At 50.6% G+C, this 10585-nt stretch overlaps 1 protein-coding gene across 1 annotated transcript; it reads left to right on the top strand.

Moving 5' to 3' along the window:
- The first annotated feature begins 596 nt into the window (after positions 1 to 596).
- On the top strand, positions 597 to 3463 carry LOC138109282 (16 kDa beta-galactoside-binding lectin). Its single transcript, XM_069012425.1, has 4 exons — positions 597 to 721; positions 2400 to 2479; positions 2609 to 2780; positions 3252 to 3463. Exons 1-4 carry the CDS (start codon positions 713 to 715, stop codon positions 3393 to 3395), a joined length of 405 nt encoding a protein of 134 aa, XP_068868526.1. The 5' UTR covers positions 597 to 712; the 3' UTR covers positions 3396 to 3463.
- Positions 3464 to 10585: the final 7122 nt, after the last annotated feature.

Below are 10585 nucleotides of genomic sequence, written 5' to 3'. Positions count from 1 at the left end.
CGGAGCCTTTTGCAACTGGAATGGAACCAGCAAGATCGTGCTACTTTCCAAAAGCCGCAACCTGAATTCTCACATCTACTTAGAGCCCCACACCACCACCCTTAACCTTTTAGGCACTTTTCAAATGCTGACGTGGAGTTGTACCAAACCCTTGGCTTTCATTTAACTGCAAGCAGCGAGGATTTGTACCCAGGGTCTCCCTCCAATCCAGGCTCCTTGCAGGCACCAGGCTGGCCTGGGCGAGAACATACACCGCTATCCACAGAGGGAACCACTTTGCAGCAGTAACGCGAGGACTCCCAACCCTGATTTTAGACAGAGATCGCCGAACAAAAAGCAGCCACCTCGCTCCTAGCACAGAGCCACACCGGCTCCCGGGATCGGAGCCAACAGACGCTGCATAGCAGCTCGGAGAGCTTACAGTGAGGATTTCTAGGATCACGCAAAGCAAACAATCGCTAGTTCTTAAAATCATACACAAACTGCGGGCAAAGAACAGTATCGGTATAGATCGCCCGCTGTCCCCGGTAAAGGGCCGGGAAGCTCCGGCGCCCACAGCTGCGATTGATCAATCCCCTTCTTCGCCCGCCCCTCCAATCATGTGATGGTCCTGCCCGAGTGAGTTCAGCTGCTGGAGCTCAGCGCTGCGTCACTCCGTGCTGTGCAGAAGGGGCTCGGGGGTGTCCTGCCTGCTGGGGCCGGTGTCTGCAGCATGGAGAAAGTGAGTGCCGCCTGCGAGCCGGGGTGGTGTGCCAAGCAGGACTGGGACTAAGGCTGGGCTGCCTGTAGGGTTTGGGCCTGGTGCCAGAGGTAGGAGGAGAAAAGGATTAGCTGGGAGGAAATGCAAGGCAGATGGATGGCTGTGGGAGGAATAGTTAGTGTTGACCAGCCGTATTTCTTCTCCTCTTCTTTAGTGTGTTATCTAAGTGGGGAAGCTGAGGAATGTTTATATTCTCAAGTACTCTAAAGGTTTGGGTCCATTTGCAACTCTACAGTTTCAAGACCCGTTATACTTTTTCTCCCTTAAGCTGTGTATTTTTCTTCTGGAAAAATGCGTTTTGGGTACAGGAGTGGGTTAACTCGTAATGCAACAGGAGAGGAAGGCAGGCGGGCAGTGTATTCTAAGCCACCTGTGCCCCCGCAGCTTTCCTTTCCTCGAAGGACAGCCCCGGGCGCAGAGGCTGCATTCCAGAGCCAGAGTTAGTGCCGTGGGGATGAGCAGTTTAGTGACTCGAGCAACCCTGACCTCGGCAGTCTGTGTATAGGCAGAGCAGAGAGCAGGCACGAGGGCAAAGACACCATGAGGGGGCTGGGAGGCAGTGCCCAAGCAAACTAATTTGGAACTGGCCTCCCTACCTGACCCGGCACACAGTTAAGTAGAGCTCAGTTACACTGCTCCTGTAGCAGCTGGTGCATCACCTCCTGCACTGGGCTTGTGTGGCCAGGTTTTGGTAGCAGAGGGGGCTACAAGGGTTGCTTCTGTGCTGTGAGAAGCTGCCAGAAGCTTCCCCCAGGTCCAAGGCCAGCAGGCTCCAGGATGGACACAGTGCTGGCCAAGGCTGAGCCCATCAGCGATAGCAGGAATGCCTTTGTGATAACACCCTGCGGTGAAGGCCATGGTGAGGCAGCATGATCCCTCTGCAGCCCATGGATGTCAACAGGGATGCAGAAATCCACTTGTAGCCCGTGGAGGACCCTGTGCTAGAGCAGGTGGATGCCTGAAGAAGGCTGTGAGCCTGTGGAAAGGGATCCATGTTGGAGCAGTTAGCGAAGGGCTGTAGCTCACGTGGAGAACTCCAGGGGAGGACTGCCTCCTGCAGGAGGGACCCCACACTGAGCAGGGCAACACTCCTCTCCCTGAGCAGTGGCGGAAACACTGTGATGAACTGACCATAACCCCCATCCCATCTCCTTGTGCCACTGAGGGGGAGGAGGCAGAGCCTGGGAAGGAGGGAGGGAGTGAGGGGAAGGCATTTTTAAAGCTTATTTTACTTCTCATTATCCTGCTCTGAATTTAATTGGTAATAAATTCAATTAATTTCCCCAAGTTGATTTTGTTTTGCCTGTGACAGTAATCAGTGAGTGGCATCTCCCTGTCTTTGTTTCAACTCATGAGCCTTTTGTTATATTTCCTCTCCCCCATCCAGTTGTGACAGAGTGGCTTTGGTGGGTACCTGATACCCAGCCAGGGCCAACCCAGCACACTTCCTTGTCACCTTATGCTGCTTAGGGCAGTGGGAGACCCCAGTGCTCGCTGGGACAGGCAGCTGGCCTGACTCAACCCTTCCTCCAGCACAGAGCTCGTATCTGGGTCTACCAGAGCTGCTTTGTGCCCTGGCCCAAGCAGGACTGGAAGCCTTGCCTTGGGATAGACTAACTCCCGTGGTTTGGCCCTGCAGGGAGTGGTTGTTACTCAGCTGGACGTTGAGCCTGGTGAGTGCATCAAGGTCAAAGGGAAGATCCAGTCTGATGCCAAAGGGTGAGTGAGGTGGCCAATGGACTGATGTGGCACTGGGGGAAGCCAGAGCTCCTGCTGTGTTCAGCTTTTAGCACTGGCAGCTGGAGCTGCTGCACAGGCACCCCCTTTGCACTGGCTCTGTTTCCCCAGGTTTGCTGTGAATGTCGGGAAGAACAGCAACACCCTCATGCTGCATTTCAACCCTCGCTTTGACTGTCATGGGGATGTCAACACCATCGTATGTAATTCCAAGGAGGATGGCATGTGGGGGGAGGAGGACAGGAAGGCTGACTTTCCCTTCCAGCATGGTGACAAGATTGAGGTGAGGCCCCAGGGGTGTGTACAAAGCCCTGGCACTGAGGGGCCAAGGGCACAGCTTTTTAATGCTGCCCTGTGCCTCTGTGGTGCACAAGGAGCAGGCATGGAAAGGGGAATGAGCCACAGGGGAAGAGTCTGGCAGCTAAAGCCAAGTCAGTGCCCAGCAGCTCGGATGTGTTGAGTGCCCTGCTCCGGCCTCCTGTTGGAAGCCAAGCACTTCGGAGCAGTAACAGCACTGAGGTGAGACTGAGACTGGGTCTGTCTCATTCCACAGCTGCAGAAGCTTCCTTCCTTCTCATGCCTCTGCCAGGCAGGGAAGAGACTGAGCTGCTGAGCACAGCCTTGGCAGCAGCAGCAGCAACCGCCTCACCTGTCCTGCACCCAGATTGGGGGTGGTGGGGAGTGAGCAAAGTCTGGGAGCTGTGATGTATCAGCCTTCATTCATTCCTTCCTTCCTTCTCATGGCTCTCTACAGATGTGCATCTCCTTTGATGAAACCGAGGCAACGGTGAAGCTGCCCGAGGCAGAATTCAAGTTCCCAAATCGGCTGGGCATGGACAAAATTGAATACCTGGCTGTGGAGGGTGACTTCAAAGTCAAAGCCATTAAGTTCAGCTAACAGCTATAGCTTGGTTTGTTTTGTTTTCTGCCCCCTGTGTAGTGAAATAAACCCAAACTTGCAATGGCTGCTTCCTCTGCTGTTTCCTGCTCTAATCTGCTTGCTTCTGTGTGTGCTCCGGGGGTGGGCAAGGAGGGGATGTGTATCCAGCCATTTTCCTCCTTACACTGCAGCCTTGCAGCTGGTACTGACTTAGACACGAGCCAGGCAGAGCATGACTGAGTGAAGCTGCCTTAGCAGTAGTTGCTCCATTCACCCTGCTGGCTACGGTGAGTGGTCCCTGTCAGGTTTCTCAAGTGTAGGACTAGTCTGAGCCAGGAACAAGTGGATGTTGGGTGTTCATTGTGCCATCTCTGACCACAAAATGCTCCACCCTGCTGGGGATGGGGGACTGACACGGAACACAGGGCATGGCTCGTGCTCTTGCCAAAGCTTTGCTCTCCCAGAACGTGCTCAGCAGTTGCATGCATTGCAGGCTGGCACTGGTGTACCTCAGGAGCAGGAAAGAGCAGGCAGGCTGGGCTACCTGCCCTTGCTGGGGAAAAGATGTGAAGGGAAAGGTGAAGCCTGACAGAAAGCTTAGGAGTGAGGTCTTAGAGAATCCAGGCTGTCCCTGCTGCTCATGGCTTGAGGTGTTGACATTGCCAGAGGATGCGGTACCATGAAGTCAGGGGCTGAGCAACACATCAGGTCTGGGTGACAAACCCTGTGGCAGCCTGTGGGGCAGTGTCTGGAGCGCTTCCCTGCTAAAGGGCAGTATCCAACCAAGTTACCAGGGGCATTTAATCCTGAGTGCACTGAACACAACTAAGTGCAGTTAGGCAGACAAAGAAGGAAAAAAAGCCTAGTGAAGAGTCTCTTCTGCTTACAACTTCTCTGCTCGTGCAATGCCTTGGAGTGTGTCTGCTACTGCTCTTTCCCCACAGCCTGCTGGTCATGCTGACCCAAGACAAGGCTGGAGCAGGGACTGCTGTGGCATTTGAGGACCTGATGGAAAGTAAGGAAGTCCTGCATACTGTGAGGAACTGGGAGCCTGGACAGGTTGGCTCTGTGGCTGTGTTGACTCTGCTGCCTGGTGCGGCTCAGTCATAACAGCCTGGGCAGCTGATGCCTTCCCAGCCTAATGCTGCTCTGCTGCTGGAATGTGATCCCTGTTGGCTAATCCAGGCATGGCTGCTCCTTGAGCAGCTGGGCCAGCTGCCTGGGTAGGGCAATACCACTCTGTGGCGTATTTCAGCCATCCCAGGCTTTTTATGGAGAGGCCAACAGGCTGCCTACATGTCAGCAACACTGTCCCACCCTGTACTGCAGCAGCTGCTCGGAGCTGGGCAGCCTCAGGGGAGACAGCTGGAGCCTGGATGTGCTGCAGGACAGGGGCACAGATAATGGAGGGTTTCATTCCTGTCCTGCATCTACTGCATCATTTATGGGATGGGAAGCTAAGTGTTTAGAGATTCGGGTGTGTGTATTAGGGAAAGGATGAGACAAGTCTTGCTGGTGCTTTACCTTGTCAAGTAAGCCTTGGGATTTTTGTGTTTTGCAGGGTATTTGGGGTGGGGAGTTGGGGAAAGGAGAACACTTATTGTCTTGTTTTCCCTCTCTGTCACATTACCTGGCTGAAGGTAAGTGCAAGCAGGTGTGTGACACTGAAAAAGTACAAGGCCCTGATGTAGCAGGGACACAGGCAAGCTCACTGCTGTGTGTGTGTGTGTGTGTGTGTGTGTGTGTGTGTGTGTGTGTGTGTGTGTGTGTGTGTCTGTTCCAGGCTGCCCTGGTCAGGTGAGGTCTGTGTGTCTCAGAACTGACAAGAATAAAGCTAATCCCATTTTTTTTGCCCTTAAGCTGGCAGTCCTGATTGCCAGGTAGGTTAGCCACAAGTGTTCCTGACTGCAGTGCTCAGGGTACAAACAGCACCTTCCCAGGGGCTACCCCCACTCCTGGACTTTCCACAAGAATGAATTACCTTTATCCTGCTTTTTAGCACTGGCAGTTACCACTCAGGAGACCAAAAAGCAGGAGAAAGGGTAGGAAGGAAGCATCCCTTTGCCAGCATTTCCTGCTGCTTGAGTCTTTTCTCCCATGTCCAAGAGCTATAAATAATCCCGTTCCTCTAAGTGACACCAGTAAATGCAGAGTGCCCTGGCTGGCTCCTGGAGTGGTGACAAGGCTTTGTCTCCTGCTGGAGCCATCGGGAAAGCCAGAACTCCGTGGCCTGCTACAGAGGAGAGGGTCACAGTGAATGGCAAAGTGATGCTTGTCCCTGCCAAGTGTGCTCTCCTGAACCACACAGGGAACTCATGTCAAGATTTCTGGGAGAAGGCCGAGCCCTTCTTGCTGTGGGGAGGAGCAGAAAACACCACAACACGGCTGAAGGGTGCAGGTTTTCTTTCCTCTTTGAATTTAAATGCCGTGCAGTGGGCAGTCACCATTTCATTTCTTTACAGCATCATGGTGAGGGAAAATGGGACCTCAAAACCCCCTACAAAACAGCTGTGAGGCTGTGGTATAACATGGACACCTAATTGGCTGTGAGGAGAAATTTCTTCAGTGGAACAGGCTGCCCAGGGAAAGTGGTGGAGTCACCATGCCTGCAGGTATTTAGGAAAGGTGGAGATGTGGCACTGGGGGCACAGTGGTGGCTTCAGTGGTGTTAGGTTAACAGCTGCATTTGACCTGAAGGGTTTTTTCTAACCTAAATGATTTTATCAACACAAATTAAGTGATGTGTGCTTTCACCTCACACCTTGGAAGATGGGGACAAATAACCAATTGTAAAAAAATATGAGTTTGGAAACAATAGATTGGACAGGAATTAAGATGTCATGCAGGACTTAGAAGAGCAGTGAGGGCTAAGACAGACCAGCAGCTTTGTCTTCTCAGAAAATAACCTCTCCCTGAGCAGTTCACATTAACTTCACTCGACAGAAATAGGCCATCCAAGTGACACTGGCTACACGAGGCTGCGTGTGACACTGATTGTCACAGCCTCAAAAGACAGTCAGAGGACACTGTGCAGCCAGGAACTGTGTGCTAGGGAAGCTGAGGGGCAGCCCAGGTTCTGGTGAGGCATGAGAAGCCAGCACGGTCGCTTCCCATGGAATTTACAAGCAAAATGTTGCCTGACAATTTCTTCCAAACAATACACATAGGAAACTAATCAACAACCCGAGTACAAAATGACGAGGTTAACACTGCGACAGGTGACTGCCACGTTCCTCCCTCTCGTCCTCAGCTGCCCCTCCCTCAGCCCCATGACCAACATTTGCACACCAAAGGGAACTTTACCGCTCACTTCAGAAAGTCAGCCTCGAACCTTGTGCTGCGTTACCTCGTAACTGTTCGGGGGCAGCACGTAGGAAACCATAACCTCACCATTCCCCTTCCCCAGGGTGTGATGGAGGTCTGGGCACATGACTGGATGTTGCTGGGGTGGGATATCCTTGGGGTCGGATGAGTACAGCCCCTGTACCTGTCCTGTGCAGGCTGGGGGCAGGAGCTGAGGGATGAGGGCAAGTCCTGCCGTGCTGAAAGCCCCATGGTGTGGGCACCCTCACAGGCCAGCACACTCCCTCCTTTTGGAAACCACACACCTGACACTCCTGCTTTCCAACAAACTGGGATGTTTTCCCCCCTTAAATCCCCAACCCAGCTCCATGCTGCCAATCTGCCCCATGAAGAGAAAAAAACCCGCATAAAAATGTAGCTTTCCTCACCTTTTCTCAGCAGCCTTCAGGCTGAGGTGCACATCCTCCTGCACTGCCTCAGGTGTGCACTCCTGTCCGACTACCCCCAGCCCAGCTGTCCCTCGTTAGCCCTGATTGTCACACAGGTGTTTGCCATAAAAACACAGCAGGAGGGGTGTGCAAGGAGCCCTGCTGTGGTTTTTGGGGGTATTTGGAGGTGTTGGTGAGGGCTGGGTGTCCAGAGCCCCTCACCAACAGGGCTCCCCTCAGCTGCCCCCTAAGATGGTGGCGGGGGGGCCCTTTGTGAGGTAAAATGGTTCCCGCCAAATTTATGGCGGGAAGAGCCACGAGGAACTCCTGCTCAGGGCCCCCTTCATCTCCCAAACCCTCCTGCCATGGCTTCTCATATTCCAATTTCATCCTTTCTAAGCTGCCCAGAGTCTTGTTTCTTTTCTTGTGTGTGTGGTTTTTTTTTCTTTTGTTAATCACAGTTTTATTTTACCTCAGTAAAAGCACAAGCACCTCATGAGCAGTTTCCCCAGTATTCCACCACACTTTCACCAGCTCTTACCCTCCCCAGCTGAATTATGTCCTTGTTTATTTTTCTTTTGCATTTCAGTTCTGTAAGTTCATTTAGTGCTAAAATGAACAAGAATTTTAAAAGCATTGCCGGATTTTTTCATGCGAAGTCCCCCTGCTTCTCAGTGTAGCCCTAGCAGAAGGCCATGGCCTCAGGCTGCAAGCCACAGAGGAAAAAGCTGCCTGGCTCACATGTACCCTGTTTCCTAAATGGTGTAGGGGAAAACAAGCCTTTTTTCCTAATCCCTAAGCAGGCAGAGCCAGACTGACACCCCTCTTAAGCTTGTCTGAGGGTGCTCAGCCTGGCTGGCTCCATCCCCCTGACATCTTGAAACAGGCAAGAAGCAAGCAGATTTTTGCAATGATTTTTGGCACTCACGCACACGAAGCTGTACAAAGGCTGGCCACAGACACACATCCAGTTGTACAACACAAAGGCTGATTGTTCAGTAACACATGGATAGAAAACCCCAGTAACACAGCAGAGCTGCACAACACTTGGTTTGTGTGCAAAGGCACGAGCAGCGCTCCTGTGGGAACACAGCCAAGCCATAACACTGTGCCATGGTTGGGACACATCCCCTCTGGAGAGGTATAAAGGGATAAACAGCTCTTATGTAAACACTGGCTTGGAGGATGGTTGAATGAGGCACGGAGAAACCTGGGATGGGGTCTCAAGGTGTGCCTCAGTTTGCTCACACTGATTTAAAGCAGGGGCTCTCTGATGAAAAGCTTGCTCTGTTCCCTGTTTTGCAAAGGACAGGATTTATGTGGAGTGACTATGGAATACTATCCAGTTTGCTTTACCTGCTTCTCTTAATTACCAGCCTAAACAATCACGACAGCAGCTGAGTTGTAAAGGGGATAGACAAACTGACACATAAACTCTTGTGGTGCTCTGGGTTTGACCGATTTTATAGGTAACCTTCATAAAAGATCTTGTGTGCAAACTTACAACCGACAGACCCTGGTATGTAAACACTCTTTACTAGATTGAGTCTTGAGGAAAGCATCTGATGTGAATTCCTTGTGACTGTCAATTGCCCAAGGGCTCTGATAAAAAAAGGCCAGTTTAAAGTTGGATGACTAGATTTTCCTGGCACTTGTATCACATGCATGTTGCTAAAAGCACGTGAGGCCTTACTGAGAGCTGGCCTGCTTTGACTGGAAATAATAATTTAAGGGATGCTGACGCAGGAAAAAGGCTATTCCTAACTAACTCACAAATGCAACATAGTGGAATTGTTTTTGTACAAGGAGATTTTACTTGGAACTGGCACCACGTGTCAGAAGTGTAACTGCTTTGTCCTTACCAGGGTTTTCCTCAAGCTACCAGAGGGAGATTCGTGCTTTCCCACTGTGCCTGTAGCCAGCTGAAGGTGGCTATCATATGATCCTTCAACAGTCCATGACTTACCTGGAGGCAGCTCTGGAGAAGGTGCTTGACCCAGGTACCACAACTGACTTGGGAAGGAGTCCCACCCATTGTCACCTACAGACAGAGGCCACCCAGGCTGGCAAACAGGCCATGCTGGTATCCCCGTGGCAGGGTGGGATGTAGGGCATTCTGCTCCAATATCCCAAATAGATGTTTCTGTTATAAAAATAAGGCTCATTTTTAGCAAAAATTGCCAGGCTGCTGAAAACCCGTTCTCTGAGATGCATTTTGGTGAAGGGGTAGCACAGCAGATCGTGCTCACTGTATCTGGTGTATTGACTTTCTCCACTGCAGCCACTGCAATACAGGTTCAGATCTAAAAATCTCATGTAACCAGAACCAAAATGCAGATTTGTGTCAGAAAGTTTACAAGGACTGGACAATAAGGGTAAAAGTCTATCCCTGGTATTCCTGTCCCATGAAATCAGGTAATCAGCCTGGGATATTCTGGGTTTCCATTATCCTCTAGTTTCATAGCCACAAGAGAAAAGATCAAGAGCAATGGGATAAAGAGCAATGAATGCACTCCCCTTTTTGCCAGAGGTAAAAGAAGTAAATCTTTTTGCCTGAGAAGTAAATCTTCAGGATTGGCTGATGTTTAATTACCTTTAAATACATATCAAGGTGTGCTTCTACCAAATTCAGTAAACCTTGCAGTTAGGACCATGATTTTTGAACAAAACTGTGCAAAGAGAGTTCTTTTGCACTTACCACAGAAAGAGGGGCTTTAACTCATTTCTCACCTGAAAATATAAGCTGTTATAAAAACATCAGTGACTATCACTTGCCTCATTAGCTGATGTTTCTGTGTACCGTGGGAGCACACACAGGACTTGCCTTATCCACCCCAAACTTGCTGGAGGTGCTCCCTCTGAAGCCATGTGGGTTCCTGGAGCAAACAGGCAGATCCTGTTTGGATGGAGCCTCTTCCTGACCTGGGGATAAACTGCTGGACTTGTATTTTTCAGGAAAGAACTCACTGAATGGAAAATGCACAAACACCTCCCAGATCTACCATGTCAATGTGAGCTGTTTTGGTAAGTGTAAGATGGAAGGGTGGTTGCAAAAAAAAAAAAAAAAAAAAAAAAGCATCTGAATTAAAACTGTTTTTAAATCTAATAAACTAAGCTGCAGCAGTGGGTAGGATTTTTTTTTCAGGGCAAATAAAATGTGTTGATTGGATCGAAACAGCTCCCTCCGTTGTTTCCTTGAAACTCTACTCAAACTCAGGCCTATAAATCATGTCAGTAGAGATCCCCGTCACACCTCAGGGAAATCTTTCAGGCTGCAACAGAAACATAGACCACAGTTATGAGTATTCAAAATAAAGACAGAATCTCCCCCACATTCCTGCAGTGAATTCCTTGCTTCATGCTAGCTTGGACTCCTGAGATGCAGGTTTCCATGAAAGATGTTTGAACTGCAGACTCACAGGATCCAGAAGAGGAAAAATTTGTATTTTCGTGTCCAAAATCTCCTTTGTAAGGCCA

Source organism: Aphelocoma coerulescens, chromosome 4 (assembly GCF_041296385.1).
Source record: "Aphelocoma coerulescens isolate FSJ_1873_10779 chromosome 4, UR_Acoe_1.0, whole genome shotgun sequence".
Classification (NCBI taxonomy): Eukaryota; Metazoa; Chordata; class Aves; order Passeriformes; family Corvidae; genus Aphelocoma; species Aphelocoma coerulescens.
Note: the sequence above shows the minus strand (reverse complement) of the source record. Positions and strands in the feature narration are given on the sequence as shown.

Coding starts and splice junctions, on each gene's coding strand:
- LOC138109282 (XM_069012425.1), top strand. Junction 2,480..2,608: donor ATCCAGTCTGATGCCAAAGG/GTGAGTGAGGTG, acceptor CTGTTTCCCCAG/GTTTGCTGTGAATGTCGGGA. Junction 2,781..3,251: donor AGCATGGTGACAAGATTGAG/GTGAGGCCCCAG, acceptor GGCTCTCTACAG/ATGTGCATCTCCTTTGATGA.